This window comes from Mobula birostris, chromosome 9 (assembly GCF_030028105.1).
Source record: "Mobula birostris isolate sMobBir1 chromosome 9, sMobBir1.hap1, whole genome shotgun sequence".
Lineage (NCBI taxonomy): Eukaryota > Metazoa > Chordata > Chondrichthyes > Myliobatiformes > Myliobatidae > Mobula > Mobula birostris.
In genome coordinates this window covers 86,896,014-86,920,915 of record NC_092378.1, presented here as the reverse complement: position 1 = coordinate 86,920,915, position 24,902 = coordinate 86,896,014, and the positions used below count along the sequence as shown (strand labels likewise).

General features: G+C 41.7%; 1 protein-coding gene across 2 annotated transcripts in view; it reads left to right on the top strand.

Moving 5' to 3' along the window:
- usp22 (ubiquitin specific peptidase 22) overlaps positions 1 to 24,902 on the top strand; it is a 222,747-nt gene that overhangs the window by 79,746 nt on the left and 118,099 nt on the right. For both annotated transcript variants that reach the window (XM_072268360.1, XM_072268359.1), the window contains exon 2: positions 23,075 to 23,207. In XM_072268360.1, the coding sequence (XP_072124461.1) occupies positions 23,075 to 23,207 (133 nt within the window). The remainder of the gene's footprint in view (positions 1 to 23,074; positions 23,208 to 24,902) is intronic.

The window sequence follows — 24,902 nt, the reverse complement described above, 5'->3', positions numbered from 1 at the left end:
ATTTACAGTCAATTACTTGCTACAAAGCAAAACCCCACATTGTGCATGGCAGTGATGCTTCACCACCAGACAAGCTCAATGCTTTTTATCTCCCCTTTTGAAAGGGAGTATAAAAGTTCAGCTGTGAGGATCCCTGCTGCACCCTGTAATCTCTCTCGGAGGCTGACATCAGGCTATCTTTCAGGAGGGTGAACCCCTGCAAGGTGACAGGCCCCAATGGAGTACCTGGTAAGGCTCTGGAAACTTGTGCCAACAACTGGCCAGATGTGTTCAAAATTTTCAATCATTCACTGCTACAGTCAGTTTCCACATGTTTCAAAAGGGCAACAATTATACCAGTGCCCAAGAAGAGCAGTGTGAGCTGCCTTAACAACTATCATCCAGTAGCACCTCTACGGTAATGAAATGCTGTGAGACATTGGTCATGGCCAGAATAAACTCCTGCCTTTGTTCCTTCTGGTACTACCTGGACCCCCTGCAGTTTACCTATTGCCACAATAGGCCAATGGCAGACACGATCTCAATGGCTCCACGCGGCCTTGGAATATCTGAACAATACAAATACCTGTGTCAGGATGCTGTTCACTGACTATAGCTTAGCGATTTGACATCATTCCGACAGTTCTGATTGAAAAGCTACCGAGCTTGGGTTCCCTCTGCAACTGGATTCTCACTTGCTAACTGGAAGACCACAATCTCTGTGGATTGGTTAATAATATCTGCTCGCTGACAGTCAACACTGGCATACCTCAGAGTGTGTGCTTAGCCCACTGCTGACTCTCTACACCCTTGACTGTGTGGCTAAGCACAGCTCAAATGCTATTGACAAATTTAATGACAACCATTGTTGACAGAATCTCAGATGGAGACGAGGGTGTACAGGAATGAGATATACCAGCTAGTTGAGTGGTGTCGTAGTGACAACCTTGCACTCTGTGTCAGTAAGACCAAAGAGCTGATTGTGGACTTCAGAAAGGGTAAGATTAGGGAACACAAATCAATCCTCAGAAGGTTCAGAATTGGAGAGAGTGAATAATTTCATGTTCCTGGATGTCAACATCTTGAGGAATTAACCTGGTCCAGTATATCAGTGCAGCTTTAATGCAGGCAGGATGGTGGTTATACTTCATTGGGAGTTTGAGGAGACTTGGTTTGTCACCTAAAACACTCAAACTACAGATGTACTGTGGAGAGCATACTGACTGGCTGCATCAGTGCCTGGTATGGGGATGTGGTAACTGCACAGTTCGTAAGAAGCAACAGGGTTGTAAAATTAGTTGGCTCCATTGTGGGTGCTAGCCTCCAAAATATCTAAGACATCTTCAAGGAGTGGTGCCTCAGAAAGGCTGAGTCCATCATTAAGGACTCCCACCACCAAGTATGTGTGCTCTTCTCATTGCTTCCGTCGGGAAGAAAGCACACACTCAGCGATTCAGAAACAGCATCTTCCCCTCTGCCATCTGATTCCTATATGTTCACTGAACCCATGAATGAGTGAGTGTGTGTATGTGTATATGTGTGTGTACATATCTATGTGTGTATATAATATCATGCATTGTACTGCTGCCGCAAAATTAACTGGCATATGCCTTGAAATTTGTTATATTAACCCTGATTCTGATCTTCAAACTGGGTCTATACCAATAAATCTTATTTGCCTTCTTTCTGGGATGGTTGCGCACTTCCTTAATGTCTGGGTTTGTATGTAATATTCCAGCTTGTGGCTCCATAATCAATGTTATTCATAGGTGCAAATAACTTGTTTTTATGTTCTATAGTTCCATCCATAAATATTATTTGCTATCCGCTGTCTTAACATGTAGTCCTGCCACTTTGTGTTGGGCATGTGGCCAAGTGGTTAAGGCGTTCGTCTAGTTATCTCAAGGTCGCTAGTTTGAGCCTCAGCTGTGGCAGTGTGTTTGTGCCCTGTGCGAGGAGCGGCGCCCCACACGGACTTCCAATCTGCGCCTTGTAAGGCGTGAAAATGTCCGACGTAGACCTCTCATGGTCTGAGTGGACGTCTCCCCCCCCCCCCCCCGCCACTTTTAATCATTTATGCTCTGTACTCCAGATCCTCTTGTTCTCGCCTAATCTTAAGGGTCGTACATTTAACCCTGCTCCTGTATTATTTCTGCTAAAGTGTTCTTCACATTTTCCTATGTTAAATTTCTCCTTCCATGTATCTGCCCATTTTGTCAGTCTTTACTGCTTTGCAGGTTATCATCTTTGGTATATATTGCTCTTGCAAACTTTGACATTAGTGGATTTGGAAATGGAGCCATACACACTTCTGTTCCTCCTTTTGTCAACTGTTTCCTATTTTCAGCTTGTTTATTTGGCATCCATCCTCCTTATTGACTTTACATTTTTCATCTTGTTTGTTACAAAGGATGTTTCAGCTTTGCCTCTTGTGGACATTCACCTATTCAGTGCCTGAAACATCTCGTAAAGATTACTCATTATTCCCATTCCCATTTTGCCCATTGAAATTTGTTCACACTTAATTCTGACTAGAATTCTTTTTGTCCCACTGAAGTTGGTCTCATCCCAGTAATAATTTCTATTGTAGATATTGGTGGTCTCCATTCATAGTCTAAACTATACGATCCGATCAGTTTTCGAAGTGCTCAGCTACTGTTTTGGATCAGTTGGCCCACACATCCCTGAACTGTTTGAACAATGTCTTCTCTCAGATTGGAAATCTGGACTAAGATGTATATGGATTTTAGTAAAATGTTCAGCAAGGTAGGGTTATCCATTAAGTCAACAGGCATGAGATCCAGAGAAACTTGGCTGCATGGATTCAGAATTGGCTTGCTCACGGAAAGCAGAGGATGGTACAGGTTGACCTTCTATAATCCGGCACCATTGGAACCTGAGGAGTGCTGGATTAGTGAAAATGCCAAATTACAGAAGGATCACATTAAGCAATAGCTAACCATCTCATCATTAAAAATATCAAAGGATTCAAAGGGTCATTTAATGTCAGAAATGTATACAATATACATCCTGAAATGCTTCTTCGCAACCATCTACGAAAACAGGGGAATGTCCCAAAGAGTGAACGACAGTTAAATGTTAGAACCCCTAAGTTCCCCCCCCGCTCCCCTCCCTCCTGCGTGAAGGCGGCAGCGAGGAACAATCCCCCCTCCCCACCTGCAAAAAATAAAGTGCACCCACTACCAGCACTCAAGCGTGAGCTAAACGATAGCAAAGACACAGACTTGCAGTTACCCCAAAGACTACATTGCGCTCGCAGTTACTGAGGGAATCCTCATTAGTTTCTTTTCCTCTGCTTACTAATATGCTTAAATTCAGCGGATCGCCACGTCTGATCTGAGGTCGTAGGAAGAAGAGAACGGAGCGCCGGCCAGGTAACGCCGGAGGGCAGTGCATGACCGCCGGCAGGCGGGCGAGAAGGCGGACCAACCCAGCACGCGACAGCTCCCCCACTACTGGCGGGTGAGACGGCCAGGTGCTGGGCGGCTGCGCCTCACGCAAATGATATTAATAAATGCAGGAAAACAAGCAGGAATCGCCTGCCTGCGCTTACAAGAATGCGCTAACACGTGAACAGATCTAGTGCAACCAAAACACTGCGCAGCAGATTGGTACGGTGGCCTGGACAAGTTGAAGTTACAGTTGCGTGGGAAATTTGAAATCGGTGCGGATTATCGAAGGAGCCGGATTACAGGTATTTGGAATAGTGAAGGTCGACCTGTAGTGGAGTGTATTCTGTTTGGAAGGTGGTGACCGTGGTGTTTCAGTGGATGCTGTTCTGTGACTTCTGCTCTGATTTTTAAAAATGTCATGGATGGAGAAGCAGAAGAGTAGGTTAGTAAGTTTGCAGATGACATGAAGGTTGGTATTGTGGATAGTGTAAAAGGTCATAGGTTACAGAACATTGATAAGCTAGGCTGACAAGTGGCAGTTCAATCCACAAAAGTGTGAAATGATGCACTTTGGAAGGTTGAACTTGAAGGTAGAGTGCAAGGTTAATGGTAAAATTATTGGCGTATGGGAATAGAGGATCTTGGGGGTTCATAATCTATAGATCCATCAAAGTTGCTGTGTAAGTTGATAGGGTTGTTCGGAAGGTGTATGGTGTGTTGGCCTTCATTGGTTGAGTGATTGAGTTTGAGCTGTGAGGTATTGTTGTAACTCTATACCACACTTAATGTTGTATTCATTTCACCTCAATATTGGAAGGAAGTGCAAGCTTTAATGAGGATGCATGGGAGATTTACCAGGATGCTCCTTGAATTAGAGAGCATGTCTTATGAGGGCAGTTTGTGCAGACTAGGGCAATTCTGTTTGGAACAAAGGAGGATGAGAGGTGACTTCATAGAGGTGTACAAGATAAGAGGCAAAGGTGGTGGATTACCAGAGACTTTCTGGCTAATATGAGGGGGAGGGGCATAATTTTAAGATGAAGTTTTGGGATGTCAAAGGTAGTTTTTTTAAAACATGATAGATGTATGGAATGTGCTGCAGAGGTGGAGCTAAAGGCAGGTACTTTAGGGGCGGGCTGCAATCATCATGAGCAGTCACTTGGCTGAGGTGCTGTGAGGTTTAAAAAAGGGCTTGGGGTGTTTCAGGACTTTTCAACAAGCAATCATAATCTATAAGGCAATTAACAAAGGATCATAAAAGAAGTGAGGTGCAAGTAGGATGACCATTGCAGAGATGGACAGTGTTAGGATGGTCAAGCTTTGGTTCAGTAAGTTTTGAAGAAGTTTTATTTGCTTGTTCCTTGTCTATTAGTGAGTGTGGTGAGAATGGATACAGGGTCAGTGGTATGCTCTTTGTGTGAGATGTGAGAACTCTAGAAGACCTGCAGCCTTTGATGTGCATCGAGCTTAACATCCAATGATACACTTTGTATTGAAAGGGTAGGCAGAGGGAGTTCTGTTGGTTTAAAAAAAAAGAAATCAAATGTTTAAAAAGAGGTGACATAGGATTGAAAAATGTAGAATCCTTGTGGGTCAAGTTAAGAAGCTGCATGAGTAAAAAGGCCCTGATGTTGTATACAGGTCTCTAAGCAATAGCCAGGATGTGGGATGCAAATTACAGTGGGAGGTAGAAAATGACATGTAAAAAGGGCAATATTACAGTAGTCATTAGGGATTTCAGTATGCGGTAGATTGGGAAAATCAGGATGGTGCTGGGTGGTCCCAAGAGGGAGTTTATATGTAAGGGGTTTCTCCTTTTATGTTACTGCGTAGGCTAATTAAAATGGCTTCTTTGTTATGTTAAATGCTGAGAAAATTCTCTCGCTCACGGCTTGTTCGGGTTATATTGTTGATAAGAGAGCTAATGAACCAATGGGTGTCCATGTTATTCTTTCTAGTGTGTCTGTAAGTTATTGTGATACGCGGGTTTTTGGGCAGAAGGCGCGATGGACAGAGAGAGTGGGCAAGGTGCTGTGAGCTGACTAACGGGGTCAGACCCCGAGCAGGAGTCCGCGGTCCAGGGTCTTCAGCGAGGAAAGTGGAGACGGAGACATACTCATGTGGGGCGTCTGGTCGACCACCGTGGTTGGTCCCAGGTGGCAGGTCGAGGTGGTCAGAGGGGATTGGATGGTGAAGAGAGGATCGTTACTAGAGCTCCAACTGTTTGTGCACGAAGAGATTGAACTTTAAGTGTGGCGCCTTTTATTTTCCTTTTATACTTTATCTCTATTAATTATATAGTTCCAGTAATATCTGTAAATTGTAATTCATTTAATTGTATATGGTGTATTGTCTGTTATTGGGTGGGGTGGGGTACATCACACAGCATCCACACAAACTTAATTACCCAGTTTGGCGGGGCCGAGGGCTGTCTCCCTAGACGACAGCGAGTTGAGCGACCCTGAGGCTTGCCAGGGGGGCTACATATAGAACGCATGTGAGATGGCTTTTTAGAGCTGCTTATGGTTAAGCCCACTTGGAGAAAGGAATTTCTGGATTGGGTATTGTGTAATGAACCAGGTTTGATTTGGGAGCTTGGGTAAAGGAACCCTTAGGAGACAATGATCATAATATGATAGAATTCACCCTACAATTTGAGGGAGAAGCTAAAATCAGATGTATTAGTATTACAGTGGAGTAAAAGGAGTTGCAGAAACATGAAAGGAGAGCTTGCCAAAGTTGATTGAAAGGGGACACTAGCAGGGATTATGGCAGAACAGCAATGGCTGGAGTTTCTGGGAGCAATTCAGAAGGCACAGATAGATAATCCCAAAGGTGAAGACGTGTTCAAAAGGGCAGATGACAAAGGAAGTCAAAGACAGCATAAAAACAAAATAATACAAATATAGCAAAAATTAGTGGAAGTTAGAGGATTGGAAAGCTTTTTTAAAAGTTCAAGGCAACTAAAAAGCCATAAGGTGAGAAAAGAAGAAATATGAAGGTAAGCTAGCCAATAATGTAAGGGTAATCAAGCTTTTCCAGATATATAAAGAATAAGAGGTGAGAGTGGATATTGGACTGCTGGAATATGATAATTGGGGGCAAGGAAATGGTCACACACTTTGCTGGAAGGAATAGGTGTAGACTACTTTCTAAATGGGAAGAAAATTCAGAAATCAGAGGTGCAAAGGGACTCGGTTAACTTGCAGATTGAGTTGGTGGTAAGGAAGGCAAATGTAATGTTGCCATTCATTTTGAGAGGAGTAGAATGTAAAAGCAAGGATGTAATGCTGAAGCTTTATAAAGTGTTGGTCAGACAGCATTTGGAATATTGTGAGCAGTTTTGGGTCCCTTAACTGGCATTGGAGAATGATTTTGGGAATGAAAAGGTTAACACATGAACATTTGATGGCTGTGGGTCTGTACATGCTGGAGTTAAGGGGGGAATCTCATTGAAACCCGTCAAATTTTGAAGGGCCTGGGTCAGGGGGTTCCCAACTGTTTCAATGCCATGGACCAATACTGTGAAGCAAGGGGTCTGGGGACTCCAGCTTGAGAATCCCTGGCCAAGAAAGGGTGAATGTGAAGAGGCAGTTTTCAATAGTGGGAAGGTCTAGGACCCATGTCCACAGCCTTGGGTTAGAAGGAAGTCTGCTTAGAACAGATGAGAAATTTCTTTAACCCAAGGGTAGTGAATCTGGGATTCATTGCCACAGATGGCTGTGGAGGCCAAGTCATTGGGTATATTTACAGTGGAGGTTAATAGGTTCTTGACTAGTCAGGGCATTAAAGGTTATGGGGCGAAGGCATGAGAATAGGGTTGAAAGGGTTGATCTGCCATGATGGAATGGTGGAGCAGATCAATGGGCTGAATAGCCTAATTCTGCTTCTGTCTTGTGGTCTTTAAGAGACATCTTGGGTGGGTACATTGAAAAGAAAATGGAGGGCTATGGGAAGCAAAGATTTAGTCAAGTCACTTGTTATTGTCATTTTGACCATAACTGCTAGTACAGTACACAGTAAAAATGAGACAATGTTTTTCAGGACCATGGTGCTACATGAATGATACAAAAACTACACTGAACTACGTAAAACAACACAAAACTACACTAGATTACAGACCTACCCAGGACTGCATAAAGTGCACAAAACAGTGCAGGGATTACAATAAATAATAAACAAGACAATAGGCACAGTAGAGGGCAGTAGGTTGGTGTCAGTTCAGGCTCTGGGTATTGAGGAGTCTGGTGACTTGGGAGAAGAAACTGTTACATAGTCTGGTCGTGAGAGCATGACTACTTCGGTGCCTTTTGCCAGATGGCAGGAGGGAGAAGAACTTATGAGGGCTGCGTGGGGTCCTTCATAATGCTGTTTGCTTTATGGATGCAGCGTGTGGTGTAAATGTCTCTAATGGCGGGAAGAGAGACCCCAATGATCTTCTCAGCTGACTTCACTGTCCGCTGCAGGGTCTTGCGATCTGAGATGGTGCAATTTCTGAACCAGGCAGTGATGCAGCTGCTCAGGATGCTCTCAATACAACCTCTGTAGAATGTGGTGAGGATGGGGGGGGTGGGAGATGGACTTTTCTCAGCCTTCGCAGAAAGTAGAGATGCTGCTGGGCTTTCTTTGCTAAGGAGCTGGTGTTGAGGGACCAGGTGAGATTCTTCACCAGGTGAACACCAAAATATTTGGTGCTCTTAACGATCTGTATGGAGGAGTTGTCGATGTTCAGCGGAGAGTGGTCGTTCCCGGTCCTCCTGAAGTCAACAACCAGAACACCTGCTGCGTTCACCGGCAACTTTGATGTGTGTTGCAACCATCTCTTTTGTTCACATTCAGAGACAGGTTGTTGGCTGTGCACCAGTCCGTTAGCCGCTGCACCTCCTCTGTGTATGCTGACTCATCGTTCTTGCTGATGAGACCCACCACGGTCGTGTTATTGGCGAACTTGATGATGTGGTTCGAGCTGTGTGTTGCAGCACAGTTGTGGGTCAGCAGAGTGAACAGCAGTGGACTGAGCACACACACATTAGTTCATCACATTAGGCTTGTATTGTGATCTACTATTGTATGTTCAATGGGTGAACTGATCACACGTCTCATTCTGAAGTCCTCTGTACATTGGGACAGATCTCCTATTACCCAAATTCCATCAATTTTTTCTCATAAGCTGGTTATTTGATACAGTCATGTGGAATTTATGCCATCAAATTTCTGATGTCATAAGCTGTGCATTTGGTAAGAGCCTAAATGACTCTTCTCTATATGCTTGTAATGCACTTCTGGCATTTGAAAAGCAGCTTTTGATTCCTGAACAAAATGACATATTGCTATATTGCACATGTAATCTTTTCATCTGACAAAAGGGGATTGGCAAATAGAGGGTGAGTTGGAACATAGAACCCAAGATATCCAAAAATTGCGATGGAAAGAGGTGCTTAGGACCAAGATCAGCACTTAATCTTAGACCAAAGTTAACACCTGCTCACTTGTAGCATCTTAATATTAATTCGTCATTAATCAATAACAATTCAATGATTTCAAAATTGTTGAACTTAATGCTTTCAATGTCTATGTCTGACTTATTTTAAAACTGTTACTCGATCATTCATTGGTTATCTGTTATAGCACAGTGATAAGTATGGTGAGGTTGTCTTTGCCTAGGCCACAAAAGTGGCTGCACTACTGGGAATGATGGGATGGTACATTTGCCTGGCAATCTTTGGCACTGAAAATATCTCTTGTCTCCAGGCTGAGGTGCAAGCATTTTCCTCTTTACATTTGAGAATTTGGTTGAAGATGACAATTTCTTTTAAACATGTATGGAAATGGTGCATACCTGTGGGGGAGCACTTTGGGATTTGTGGACTGGTCTTCAAGTTAGCATTTTTGCAGGCATTAGACAACTTACAAAAATTGGTTGAAGAGGGTGTTAGCAGATAATGGGATATCTGACAAGTGGGAATCTCTTCAAAGTGAAATGTAGAGTTCAGGGCCAGCATGTTTCTGTTAATGAAAGGCAAGACTGGCAGGGTTGGAGAACTGAGGGAGTTTCAGGGTCAAGTCAGGAAAAAGGAGGCTTGCCATGGGCAGCTAAGATTGAGCAAGTCTACTGATGAGCTTACAGGATGTAGGAGTACCCTTGTATCAGAGCAAAAAGGGACCATGATATATTTGGCAGATGATGTAAAGGAGATTCTTAAATGATTTTAGAAGTATATTAAGATCAAAAAGATAACTAAGATACATTTGCGTCTCCTAAAGGAGCTGTGTGGTAATCTATTTGGAGTAAAAGAATGGAAAGATCTTGAATGAACACTGCTTGTATTTACAATGGAATACATTTTTAATCTTGAAAGATATGGAAGCTTGTGAGTTCACGAAAGAGAAATAGTTATCCTGTATAATGACAATATAGAGGTGTTGGCAGTCTTGAAATGCATAAGGGTGGATATATCCTTGAGGCCTGGGCAGATGTATTCTTGGATGTATTGGGAAGGAAGGTAGTAGATTGCTGAGGCTCTAGAAGAGATTTTTTTGTATCCTCCTCAGCCGCAGATGAGGTATCAGAAAACTGGCATGGATATTATTCCAAAGCACATTTACGGACAGCAAAGATAAATTGACCATATATAGGCTAATTAAACTGATATCAGTGGAGGGGAAACTTTTTGGAAGAGATTCTGATGGAGAGGATTTATTTCCATTTGGAAGGGCAAGGACAGATTTGGAATAATCAGCATGACTTTATCATTGGAGATGGTGACCCTCAATTTGATTGAGTTTAAGGGGTGTTCCAGAGGATTGATGAGCGCAAGGCAGTGGACATTGTCTACATGGACTTCTGAAAGGACTTTGACAACATTTAAAGGTTAGAACACATGAGATTCAGATAGCAAATTAAATACACAGTTGAATTGGTGGAAGCAGGCAGTGAGTATGTGTTTTTTTTCCCCTAGCTGCCTAATTAACAGAAACTGCATTGGGTTTCCTCACAAATTCTGCAGATGCCAGAAATCCAAAGCAACATCCACAAAATATTAAAAGAACTCAACAAGTCGGGCAGCATCTATGGAAATGAATAAATAGTTGATATTTTGGGCCAAGACCCTTCAGGACTGGAAAGTAAGGGAGAAGATGCTGGGATAAAAGGTGGGAGGGGAAGAAAAATAGCTACAAGGTGATGGGTGAAGCCAGGTGGGTAGAAAAGGTAAAAGCCTGGAGACAAAGGAATCTGAGAGGAGAGTGAACCATAGGAGAAAGAGAAGAAGGAGGGCACTAGGAGGTGGTAGGCATGTGAGAAGTGGTAGTGGGGAATAGAAGAGAGGAGGGGGAAGGAAATTTTTTTGACCAGAAAGAGAAATTGATATTTATGTCATCAGGTTGGAGGCTATCCAGACAGAATATAAGGTGTGCTCTTCTACCTTTGAGGGTGGCCTCTTTGGCACAAGAGGCGGCACGGACCGACATGGTGGAATGGAAATTAAAATGTTGTGACACTGGAAGTTCCGATTTTGGAAGATGGAGTGGAGGTGCTCGAAGCGGTTCCCAAATTACGACAGGTCTCCCCAATGTAGAGAAGGCTGCATGGAGACCACAGGATACAACAGATGACCCCAGCAGAATTGTAGGTGAAATGTTGCCTCACCTGGAAGCTCTGTCTAGGACCCTGAATGGAGGTGAATGGGCAGGTACACACTTTAGCTGGTTGCAGGGTTAAGTGCCAGGAGGGTAATTAGTAGGAAGGGACAAATGGACAAGGAAATCATGGAGAGTGCGATCCCTGTGGAAAGCAGAGGATGAGAGGGAGGTAAAGATAAGTTTGGTGGTAGGATCCCCTTGGTGTTGGCGTGAGTTGCAGGGAATGTCTTGGATGTGGAGGCTGATGGGATGGTAGGTGAGGACAAGAGGAACTCTCTGTTAAGGTGGTGGGAGTGAGGGTGGATGTCCAGGGAATGGAGGAGATGCAGGTGAGGGCAGCATCAATGGTGGTGGAAGGGAAACCCCGCTCTTTGAAGGAGGAAGACTTCACTGTCCTAAAAAGAAGAGCCTCTTCCTGGTAGAGCTGAAGAAACTGAGAAATGGGGATACCTTTTTTTTTTTGGGAGACAGGGTGGGAAGAGGTAGTCAGGATAGCCATAGGATTGGGTAAATTTATAAATGAGGTCAGGAGACAGTTTGAGAAGGGGGAGAGATGTGTCAGAAGCAGACTAAGTGAATTTTAAAAGCGGAGTGGAAGTTGGAGGCATAGTTGGTTAAATTAATGAGCTCAGTGTGGGTGCAGTCTTCAGTGTAGTGCAATAGATGTAGGTGGAAAGGGACTGAACTTAGGGGAGTAGAATGTAGTAAAGGTATGAGAACACAAGTCCAGTGGGGCAGGAGCATTCTGAGACAATGGGCCTACCTGGACATTCAGGTTTGTAGGAGCGAGAAGTGAGCAGTGCAGAGTAAGAGAACTGAGCTAGGTGGCAGTGGATGAAGTTCTCCAGTTGATTAGTTTTCCCTACAGTGTTAATAGTGAGCATGTTAAAGACAGCAGAGGTCTTAATGTAGTGTTTTAGCAGAGTTTAAAATGGGATTATCCTGTGACAATTCCCAGGTTTACTGAAGTCAGACTTTTGAACTTTGAAGGTGCACCCACTTAGTACTTGGAGCAGAAGTCTAGTTTATTGCTTTTTTTTTTCCTGGGTCAGTATTCCAATCTTTGAGAAGTTCCACTTAATCACTTATGGTAAAATGTTCAACTTGTGTTATGCCTAGTGATCTCATGCCTCCAAGAAGATCACAACCTTGTCATAGGGTTTGGTGGCTTGTGTGCCTTAATGACCTGGAGAGCAATACTGGCTGGAGTCAAGGCCTTGTGCTTCGGCTCCTTCTCGGGTCACCCATGCCAAGCAGGTCACAGGGTAGAGGGCCAACTAAGTTTCACCAATCCTCCAGGTTTGGGAATTCTGCTCAGGGTTAACAATCCTGACTGGTTTATTTTAAGAAAAAATGTTACAGAAACAGTAATGAAGAACCCTTCTATATCTGTGTGCGATTGTTTGGATAGACAGAGATGGAGGACCTTCATTGCTGCCCTAAAAGCCAGCAGCATAAAAGTAACGATGACATGGATGCCTCTTTTAAGGAGGTAGCTAGTGTTTTTTTTTGTGAACTATTAAATGTTTTGAAAGCCTTGCCTAGAGCTGGTGGAGGAGCAGAGGGTGTGATCACTTTTGCCACACACTCCAGACTGGTTGAAAACTTGTCGTCTAAGCAGCGTTTCTGGACAGACTGATTTCTGCAAGTACAAACTACATTAAAGAGTGTTGGGGATATTCATCATTAATCCAGCTATGGGGAGAAAGACTTAACTTTATATAATTTCACTATTTCCAAACTATTGACAATGCAAGCAACAAAGTAAGGTTTTGAATTTATGAAATAAAGAAAATAGTAGTACAGGTGTCCCCTGCTTTTCGAACGTTAGCTTTTCGAAACCTCACTATTAGGAAAGACCTACATTAGTACCCTATTTTCGCCTTCAGAAGGTGTTTTCACTGTTACGAAAAAAAACTCAGAGCGCGATAAAAGGTAGCGCGCCCCGAGCAGCTGCTCTCTCCCGGATTCTCGCCGGCATTGCTTAAACACGAGCCTGTGAGCAGCCGTTTGCCAGATGAGTTCTATGGTATCGGAAAAGCCTGAAAGAACTCATAAGGGTGTTACACTTACGGTAAAACTAGACATAATTAAGCGTTTTGATTGTGAACGAAGTAAGGACAACGTGAGTTTGGCTTGTGGAAGTTGACGAAGATGATGTTGAAGAGGTTTTCGCATCCCGTGACCAAGGACTGACAGATGAAGAGCTGATGCAATTGGAAGAAAAAAGGATAACAATCAAAACCGAATGAGTAATAATAAAGTACGACTTTAATTTTGAAAGAGTACGTCGGTTTAGGGGATATTTGCAAGATGGTTTGAGTCCTTATTAAAGAACTGTGTGATAGAAAAATACGCGAGGCTCAGCAGTCAAGCAAGCCTTTCACATCAGCCACAGCAGACGATGAACCTCGACCTTCGACATCAAGGCGGACAGATGAGCTGCCTGCTCTAATGGAAACAGGCGACGAGATGATACCCCAGTGTCCCACCACCCCAACCCCCAGGCCACGGACAGATGCCGATTCACGGAGAATGCAAAGGTAGCCGGGAGGCACACAGTACAGCTTTAAGAAAAAAACCGAAATAAACATGCTATTTAATTAGGTGTCGCTGACACGTAAATGTCGGCCCAGATCAGAGATGACGCAATCGGAAATCGGCACTGATCTGGGCCGACAATTACGGGCGGCACCTAATTAATTAGCATGTTTGTTTCATCTTTTTTCTTAAAGATGTGCTGTGTACCTCCTGGTTACCGCTGGACCCCTGCATTCTTTGTGGCAATGTATCGCTCAGCGGCCTGGAGGGTGGGGGGGCCACTGCACCACCCAAACTCCAACGACTCAGTCTAACACACCATCATCTGTGTGCTCGGCGCTGTCTTCCCGATTCCGGTGAGTCACTGTACATACATTATTTCTACTTTATATTGGCAGTGTATTTTTACGTGTTATTTGGTATGATTTGGCAGCTTCATAGCTTAAAGGTTACTGGAGAGCGCTTGCGCGTGTTTCTGCCAACAGCGCTTGTGTGAGATTTTCTGCCGACGGCGCTTGCGTGAGATTTTCGCTCCAGAGAACAGTTCAGTAATGATTGTGGAAAAGTATTTCTACTTTATATAGGCGGTGTATTTATCATATCATATTCCTGCTTTTACTATATGTTATTGTTATTTTAGGTTTTATGTGTTATTTGGCATGATTTGGTCGGTTATTTTTGAGTCTGCGAACGCTCACAAAATTTTCCCATATAAATAAATGGTAATTGCTTCTTTGCTTTACGACACTTCGGCTTACGAACCGTTTCATAGGAACGCTCTACCTTCGGAAGGCGGGGGAAACCTGTACTTGGTGTCTGTCTGGATTATGTGCTTGAGTCTTTAGTGAATCTCAGATCCAAACGTCACACTTTAAGTGGGAGTGCTACCCACAGCTGGAGCTGAAGCTGTTAGGTACTGCATCTTAATTTGTACACAGTAGCCTGTGGATAATATTTAATTCATTAATTTCAGATTTCAATAGTTTCAGATTATAACCCTTATTTCTCAGTCACTATCAGTAATTCTGCAATTACACCACCAGTTTTTGGTACATGATCTTTAAAGGTGCATTTTGATTAGAATAATCATTCCTTCTAATTTAATTGTTTTTCTTGGAATTCATTTTTCTTCATCCTTTCCCTCCCCTACCATTAGCATCACCTTGCATTGTGCTATAAATTTGTAATCGGAACAGGAAAAATTGTCATTGACCTGAAATGTCATGTTTCTCTCCAATTGTCAGAAATTGTACAGTACACATGTACAGTATCTACTGATTTTAAATTGCTTCATAGCAGAAATACTAGAAGAACAGCTAGACAAGGAGTATCTCTGCAAGGAGGTACCTGGTAACATTTCAGAATGGAAAAAGGATCTCTTTTCACAGATGCGTCTTGAAAAGCAGATTTCCATAATTTATTTTTGGTTTTAGAAAGTGGTTTTAGTTTTGATATCCGGCTTACTTTCAATCAAACAATTGATAACGATTTGCTTAAGGGTGAAATGTTGGCCAGAACACAGGGGAAAACCAAGTTAAACAAGGATTGGACAGGTTTAATGATACAAACCTTCAAGGAAAAATGTGTTGTTGCATCATAAAGTATTGGACATGAATCCGTAGCTTTGCCTTTCAGATAGGAGTCCCTCTAAAGTCTTATTTGTCTCAAAAACAAAATGCTGGAAACATTCTACAGGTTGGACAACCCCTGTGGAGGGAAAACGTTAACACTGTAGGCTGATCAAAGCTCTTTAGACATTGCAGTCAGTCATATGAAGGTGCTCCAATAATGTTTTAAAGTGTTTTAAAATCTGGATCCCACAAAGAGCAAAGATTTTTCATTTACACTTAACTAAAAATACTTTATGCTTTATTGTCGCCAAACAATTGATACTAGAACGTACAATCATCACAGCGATATTTGATTCTGTGCTTTGCGCTCCCTGGAGTACAATATTTTGGCAAAGCAGTATTCAAATTGGGAATTTGCTATGCACAGATTGGCTGCTTCCTGCAGTGACTAGTCTTGTTTAGTTTAGACTGCCCAGAGGCCAGTAAAGCATTGTAGAAATGCATCTCATTTTTAAAAAATTCTTGCATTAAAGATTTCTGGGAAGTGATAATTTTGAGAAGTATGTATGCAGCATACAACCATGAGATTAGTTTTCTCAGACTGCCACGAAGCCAAGAAACACCATGGAACCTGTACAAAGAAAAAAATCAAACACCCAACATGCAAAAAAACACAACAAATCACAAACACCAAAAAAATGAGTGAAAACACAATATAAAACATCAAATTAATCATTGAAACAGTCTAGGAAAATTTATTTTAGTTCCTTTCAGTTCAATTTAGTGCTATGTCATTCGTTGATTGCTGGCCACAGAGACAGTCTGCTCTGATCAAAATCACTTGAAATAGCAATAAAAAGAGTAATCACAAACACACAACATGGACTGCAGAGTCGAATCTACAAACTAGGTTGATTAAATCTTGCCAAGTCTCAAGATTCTGGCAGTATGGGGGGGGGGGTGAGGAGGGTCAAAAGTGGGCATCTTCCTCTGGAAGTATCAATCCCATTACAACCCAAGTGTTCTCTGTGAATGGAACTTTAATTGCTTTTGTGATTCATTGTTCTTCTTTCCACAAGGTCTAATGTTGAATTTGTTTTGATGGTACCATTATGTGGTATAACATTCTGAATTATTTCTGGCTTGCTGATTGCATGAAGAATTGCTTCCTGCTTTAGATAATGGTTACTTTTTATTGAATTTCATTCCCTTTCCCTTTGTTTTATTGCTTTTATTGTTTAACCTTGTTTCCACTTCTTAGCTTGGAGGCCTCCTTTGGTTGGCTCTCTTTTTATATAATAACAAAACAGCATTTCCTTTCACTTGAATCTTCTGCTTTTTGACTTGTGTTTTAGTGGTTTAATCTTGGTTTATATTAAATTGCAGCAGTTTCAACAGCTTTAACCTACACAATAAGAACAATTTGTTTGAAATATTCCAGTAGTCAGTAAAGAATAACTTTTGTTAAAAATAGGCAAAAGTTAAACACAAACATGAATAAGGATTACTAATAAGAATGGCGGAAAGATAAATAATAGATGTACAAGACAAGCATAGTGTGCTTTAAAGTTGTGGTGAATTCATTGAACTGTGAGATGCTGTTTCTTGAGCATAAGTAGATCATTAGATCCATGTTGGAGCTAGGGAACATGGGTCAGAGGAGAGTGCATGCTACTAGGGGGGGGGAATGGGATGAAGAATTAAATGAACCAGTGACTTGAAGTAGAGGATCAGTCCTAATGTAATTGAAGTTGGCTGAAGAGATGGAAGGCATCAGAAGTGTTCCACCTGGTAGGTAGAAGGAGCAGATTTAATGTGATCTTTTGCTCCTTTAGGCAGACAAAATGTAGATTGTTTACTACACTGTACATAGAATGTGGGTATGTGCGATAAAGATGAGTGTAGTCTGGATCCTACTGGCTATCATAGCAGCATTTTTTTATTTGGGTAAAGATGCTTAATGAGAGGCAATCAGCTATCTAAAGAGAAAATGCCTTCAGATATTACATCTTAAATTCTTCATGTTAACACCATTCTATTGGGGTGTGAGTGAAGGTTGCAGCCCAGGCAACAGCTGAAAACAACTTCATTTGCTTACCTTGTCTACTCCCAGTATGTCTTGGCACTCAAAGGCATTTTAAGAATGCTCAAATCTGGTAATATAGGGATGTTCTGGGGTATATTTATACCTTCTAATTGCCTTGAACTAAAACATAAAAGAAAATTTTGGTATTTTTGTTTCCAACCATTTCCCTGCAGTTATTTATATGTGGGCTGTGTTTCTCTGCCATATTTTTGCAGACTCAGCAGTTTAAGTGCTGGAGGTTTTTTGCAAATTCGCACTTTGTCAAATTCGCAAATACAATGTTGGAAAGTGTATGGTTATGCACTTCGGCAGAAGAGATAAATGGACAGACTATTATTTAAATGGGGAAAGAATTCAAAGTTCGGAGATGCAACGGGACTTGGGAGTCCTCGTACAGGATACCCTTAAGGTTAACCTCCAGATTGAGTCGGTGGTGAAGAAGGCGAATGCAATGTTGGCATTCATTTCTAGAGGAATAGAGTATAGGAGCAGGGATGTGATGTTGAGGCTCTATAAGGCACTAGTGAGACCTCACTTGGAGTACTGCGGGCAGTTTTGGTCTCCTTATTTAAGAAAGGATATGCTGACGTTGGAGAGGGTACAGAGAAGATTCACTAGAATGATTCCGGGACTGAGAGGGTTAATGTATGAAGAGTGTTTGTCCGCTGTTGGACTGTATTCCTTGGAGTTTAGAAGAATGAGGGGAGACCTCATAGAAACATTCCGAATGTTGAAAGGCATGGACAGAGTCGATGTGGCAAAGTTGTTTCCCATGATGGAGGAGTCTAGTATGAGAGGGCATGACTTGAGGTTTGAAGGGCACCCATTCAGAACAGAAATGCGAAGAAATTTTTTTAGCCAGGGGGTGGTGAATCTATGTCAGAAAGCTTTTGTTTGGGTGCGAAGGGATGAGAACCTACCATAAATTGGTGCCTGCAACTTTGGGATTTGTGTGTAAATATCAACCTGAGGAAATATGTGAATTCTTTGCAGACAAAAGAAAATATAAAATGGAGAAAAATAAAAATAAACAAATGTTTTGTATTCCTGAGAAATGATTTAAAAATGAAATCGTATAGAACAAAGGATCTAGTGCAAATGTGGAAGAAATTGGTATTAAGAAATACCTTCAGAAATTAAATCTGAAAGCCAATGAATCCTGAAGATCTATTCCTGACTATGTCTTGCAAGATGTGGTTATGGACATAATGAAAGCACTGTTTATCACCATCAAAAATTCTATACATTTTGGTTTGTTGCCTACGTATTAAAAGTGGCAAATGTGAATCCATAATGATAGGACAAAATGAGGAGCAACTCTTTAGCCTTGGTGAAAAAGTCTGGCATCTATTCCAGTCTGTGATCTCAAGATGCTCAGAAAGTGATTGGTCAGAGTCACCAAATTTTGTTGGCGGATAAAGGTGGTGAAATAGTGTATTTCATGAAAGTTGCGTACAGGTGTTCCCCCGCTTTTCAAACGTTCGCTTTACGAAACCTCACTGTTACGAAAGACCTACATTAGTACCCTATTTTCGCTTTCAGAAGGTGTTTTCACTGTTACGGAAAAAAAAATCAGCGCGCGGTAAAAGGCAGCGCACCCCGAGCAGCCACTCTCCCCCAGATTCTTGCCGGCATTGCTTAAACTCGAGCCTGTGAGCAGCCATTTGCAAGATGAGTTCTATGGTATCGGAAAAGCCTGAAAGAGCTCGTAAGGGTGTTACACTTACGGTAAAACTAGATGTAATTAAGCGTTTTGATTGTGAACAAAGTAAGGACAACGTGAGTCTGGCTTGTGGAAGTTGACGAAGATGATGTTGAAGAGGTTTTTGCATCCCATGACCAAGGACTGACAGATGAAGAGCTGATGCAGTTGGAAGAAAAAAGGGTTACAATCGAAACCGAATGAGTAATAATAAAGTACGACTTTAATTTTGAAAGGGTACGTTGGTTTAGGGGATATTTGCAGGATGGTTTGAGTCCTTATTAAAGAACTGTGTGGTAGAAAAATACGCGAGGCTCAGCAGTCAAGCAAGCCTTCCACATCAGCTTCGACATCGAGGCAGGCAGTCATACGAGAAGATGAGCTGCCTGCTCTAATGGAAACAGGCGACGAGATGACACCCCAGTGTCCCACCACCCCAACCCCCAGGCCACGGACAGATACTGATTCGCGGAGAATGCAAAGGTAGCCGGGGCGCACACAGCACAACTTTAAGAAAAAAGCCGAAATAAACATGCTAATTAATTAGGTGCCGCCAACACGTAACTGTCGGCCCAGATCAGAAACAACGCAATCGGAAATTGGCACTGATCTGGGCCGACAATTATGGGCGGCACCTAATTGATTAGCATGTTTGTTTCGGCTTTTTTCTTAAAGATGTGCTGTGTACCTCCCGGCTACCGCTGGACCCCTGCATTCTTTGTGGCAATGTATCGCTCAGCGGCCTGGAGGGTGGGGGCCACTGCACCACCCAAACTCCGACTCAGTCTAACACACCATCATCAGTGTGCTTGGCGCTGTCCCGATTCCCGTAAGTGATACTACACTGTACATACATTATTTCTACTTTATATCAACTGTGTATTTTTACGTGTTATTTGGTATGATTTGGCGGCTTCACAGCTTAAAGGTTACTGGAGAGCGCTTGCGCCGTGTTTTTGCCAACAGCGCTTGTGTGAGATTTTCGCTCCGGAGAACAGTTCAGTAATGATTGTGGAAAAGTATTTCTACTTTATATAGGCTGTGTATTTATCATATTATTCCTGCTTTTACTATGTGTTACTGTTATTTTAGGTTTTATGTGTTATTTGGCATGATTTGATAGGTTATTTTTGGGTCTGCGAACGCTCACAAAATTTTCCCATATAAATAAATGGTAATTGCTTCTTCGCTGTACGACATTTCGGCTTACGAACCGTTTCATAGGGACGCTCTACCTTCGGATGGCGGGGGAAAAGTAATGTAGTGTGTATTGGGTGTTAATTAATAGAAAGCAAAAAGAATTGAAGTCCTTTTCTGGTTGGGTACCTTTTGAGTGCATAGGGCCCAACTGTTCATAATCTATATCAATGATTTTGCTGGGTGAAGTAAATGCAAAGCTGAAAATATTATGTAAAGATTGCAAAATGTTGATGGTCAGAGACCTGGTATGTTCTTGTACACTTTGCACTCAAAGCTAAATGTAGATGTTTTAGAAAGGCAACTGGAGCTTGTTCTTTACTGCAAGATACTGAATGTGAAGTGTATGACCATTTTGATAAATTATATAGAGCCTTGAGATTACAGCTGGAATACCATGTACAGTTCCGGTCTCCTTTTCTAGAGAAAGATGTAACTGTAGTGAAGATACTCCGGACTGGGTCCTGAGGTGCATTTCTGTTGTGAGAGTAGATGGAAAAGGACAGACCAGTTTTCCAGGCAGTTTAGAACAATGATGGGTGTCATGCTGTAACAAAGTAGGGTAGATAAGAGGTCGTCTGAGTTGTCAAGAACTGTCAGAATATCAAAATAAGTGATCTAGACCTTAAGACATAGGAGCAGAATTAGGACATTTGGCCTATCGAATGTGCTCCACCATTCAATCATGGCAGATCCTTTTTTTTTTTCCCTCCTCTTCTTCAACCCCAGTTCCTGGCCTTCTCCCCATAACCTTTGATCAAGAACCCATCAATCTCTGCCTTATGTACACCCAATGACCTGGCCTCCACAGCTGCATGTGGCAACAAATTCCAATTCATCACCCTTTGGCTAAAGGAGTTTCCCCACATCTGTTTTGAAAGGGCACCCCTCCATCCTGAGGCTGTGCCCTCTTGTCCTAGACTCCCTCACCATGGGAAACATCCTTTCCACACCTACTGTCTAGGCCTTTCAACATTTAAAAGGTTTTAATGAGATCCCCCCCCCCCATCCTTCTGAATTTGAGTGAGTACAGACCCAGAGCCATCAAATGTTCTTTGTATGATAACCTTTTAATTCCTGGAATCATCCTTGTGAGCCTCCTCTGGACCCTCTCCAGGACAGAGAGAACGCGTTTCTCCAATTAGAGTAGTGGAGTTTTGGTGGTTCAATCACGGCTTGCATTCAGAACTAAATTTGTTAAATTTTGAATATTTAAAGGAACTAAGGAATTGAGTGCAAAAGGGATAAGGCAGGAAAATGGAGCTGAGGTAGAAATTATGTTGAAGAGCAGGTTTTTTAGATGAATGCCTGCATCTGCAATTTATTTTCTTGAAATTCATAATTGTTTCGATGCTTTGCAGTCAACTGGGGTTACTTATCTTGATTCTTTGCTTAAGCTCTTTTCACAATGCCTCTGTTGTTCCTCGTTGTACAGGGACCCAATGATTTCTGACTGAAATTTCTTTACTCCTCTCTACTCTCACCCTTCCCAAGGAGTGCTATGGCTACAAAACAAAATGGTTTCTGTAAAAGGTTGTCCACTACCCCTGGCTGTACTCTGGACTTTTTTTTTTCTGCTTGTGAATAGGCAGGAATTGGTGAGTAGAAATGAGAGATGTTTCAGGTGGTTGATAAGTACTAGGACTGCAACTGCACTTAATATACTGTCAATAACTTGGAACCTCCAAGTGGACCACAACCTTGTCATAGGGTTGGAGGCTTGTGCACCAAGAGCTATGTTGGCTGGAGTTGTGCTTCAGCTCTTGTTAGGGTCACCCATGCCAAACAGGTTAAAGGTCCTACGATTAAGGTCCACCGGTCCTCCAGGTTTGGGGGTTCAGCTCAGAGCTATCAACCCTGATTGGTCAAAAATGTTATGGAAACAGCAATGAAGAATATTTCTATATCTGTGTGCGATGGTGTGGATAGACAGATGGAGGATCTTCATTGCAGTTCTAAACGCCAGTGTGTAAAGGGCAGGTAAAGGACTTAAAAGTAGCCAAATTGCATACAATAAGAGCAGAAGCAAGTTGAGGAAGATTGAAACAATTTTGTGGTGGTGAAATCTGATAGGCAAGTTGGCAAATTAAATAAAATATAGAAAAACAAGGCTAATACTGAAATAGATTTATATTTTTAAAAAAGTGCAGAACATTGTAGGAAGCTGAAAGAATTGCATCTTATTCTGCTGTAACACAAGGCTGGCACACAGGGGATGGATGTAGCAAGGGAAGGTGCTAGAACATTGATCCATATGGGGTGGATTGTCAAAGTCGTCAGTTGGAGTACAAGGTCAAAGTAATACTGCAACTTCCAAGGCACCAGGTGAGATCACGTCTCAAGTACTGTGAACCATTTGACTCTCTATTTACTGAGTCTTTTAGAGCCCACTCTCAGCTGTGCGGGCTGAGATGACTGGATCGAATGTTATGGGGTGGGGGAGGAAGAAAAATGAATTTGAATGCTAGCTTGGCCGTGATCCTGTTGAATGATGAAGCAGGCTGTAGGGGCTGAATGGTTGTCTTGTGCTATTCAATGTTATTCTGTTCATGTTACATTAGAAACTTGGGTTTAAAAATGATCAATTTAATGGTAAGGGGAGCTGATGGAATATAACCTGCTACAGTTTATGGAAACTCTATTTGACAAAGGTACCATGTGAGACTCGATGTCGGTTCTGCCCAGTGGTTAACGTGCACTTTGCTTTTCAAATTTAGTCATCTAAAATAAATCATTAGTTGTATCTTTGAACTTTTCAAACCTTAATAGTTTGAGGTGGAAAAAAAATCTTTGGATGCAGATTACCATTTTACTTCAGTGCCGGTTTCAAATGAATGACTCTAATACAAGTGAATGAGTATAGATTCCTTGTGTGAAATAGTGTCTTAGTATTTGTGAATTGTTCCAGTGCCATTTCTTCTAATATGTATTTTTTTTTAAACAGGCAAAATCTTGCATTTGTCACATGTGCGGCGCTCACCTCAACCGGCTCCATTCCTGTCTATATTGTGTCTTCTTTGGCTGTTTCACCAAGAAACACATACACGAGCACGCAAAGTCTAAGCGCCACAACTTAGGTGAGCTCATTGTAAACACCTTTTTATTTCATTGCTGATCTTAGTAATGGTGCATTTAATTTCATTGCAGTGGGGCAATATATCTAGCTATTTTCTTGTTGATATTAAGAGTTTTAAAAATTTTCAATAGCTTTAAAATCTTAACTATAAAATTAGTAATTTAATTATTAGAATGTTTTTAAAATCATAAATATTCAAGAATGTAAGGTCAATAGCCTGACTTGGAAAGAACCAGAAGTTTTGTAAGATCACCCAGGTCTTATACATCTGTCTTTTCCAGACTATCATAGTTCAGGTAATAAACTAAAGTAGATAATCTATTTATCTAATAAAACTTTGTCTGCCATACATTTGCCAACTTTTCCGACTTGTCTAAATCTTTGAAACCTCTGCATTCAACTTGTAGATAACACTCTTAATCATTTCCTTGTATATTACCCCATCTCTTTTACTTTAATATTGTATAGCAACCTACTTTGTGGGTGTCATCATAAATCTTCTGAAAGTCCAAAAACTGCATGTCGTTTAGTTGCCTATATCTGTTTTACTAGTAGCTTCAAAAATACAACTCCAGTATATTTGAGTTTGATTTCCCTTTCAGAAATTAATGCATTCACCTTTTCTAGGGGTTCTTTTTATTCTCTGGAGTGTAGACTATCAAGACCTCAGGATTTGTCAGTTATTTGTCCCATTAATTTTTTTGTGGTCCTATTTATTTACTAATACTAATTTCCTTCCCTTTGTACTGCAGGAAAAACAGGCCTCTTGGCCCAACTTGTCCATGCCAACCATGGTGCCTCTGTGTCCAAAAGTCTTTAAAACATTGTCATTATACCCACCTGTTTCACTTTCTCTGGCAGCTTGTTCTGTATATCCACCACTTCAAAAATAGTTATTGCTCTTGTGATCTATTTACCTCCATTCCCTTCAAGCTTGCTCTTTGGACGCTGTCTCTCTTTGCTCCCCCCCCCAATGTTTTTGTCCTCTGGCAAATTGTAAGCACTTTCCAATTCTTAGGCTTGCTGCTTTTCCTAGCACTTTTTTTTAATGTGTCGTCTTTGGTCTAATACTATTTCTAATAAAATGCCAAGTTTAAGCCCACTTTCCTGACTGTTTTGTGCAAGGCAGCAATGAATAATTGTTATAATGAATGTTCTTTACATAAACTGCGCATCAATCCATTCAGTAAAGTTCACATCTATTGTAGCCAATTCATGCCTTGTATCTTAGTAACTAGCTTTTTTCAGATCCTGTACCCCAGTTTCTGAGTTTCTTACTTCAGATCATCTCAATTAAAAACAATCATGTAAATAGTTACCAAGTGGGCCATGCACAAAAAGAATACTAGTTCTTCCTTTCCATTGCATGATGCCCAGTCTAGGCTGTTGACAATTAGCAACCTAGGGTTCACCTGGCAAGTTCAAAAATAGTCATCCACAGTATCTCAACAGCCTGCTTTCCCATTTTTATTTTCTATCCCTCACATGAAGGCCTAGCCTTTTACTAATATTTGTGATTTTTCTTTTCCCGTCGCTCTCACCCAATTAATTATAATGGCTTAAATACATGGTCACTTGCACATCCTTGTGTAATGATACTGACCAAAAAGAATGGATGTAATTTATGCTCACAAGTTTTTTAGTACAAGTTTGGATGCATTTTCTGAGGTGGAGATGAGATAGATTGTAGCTAGAA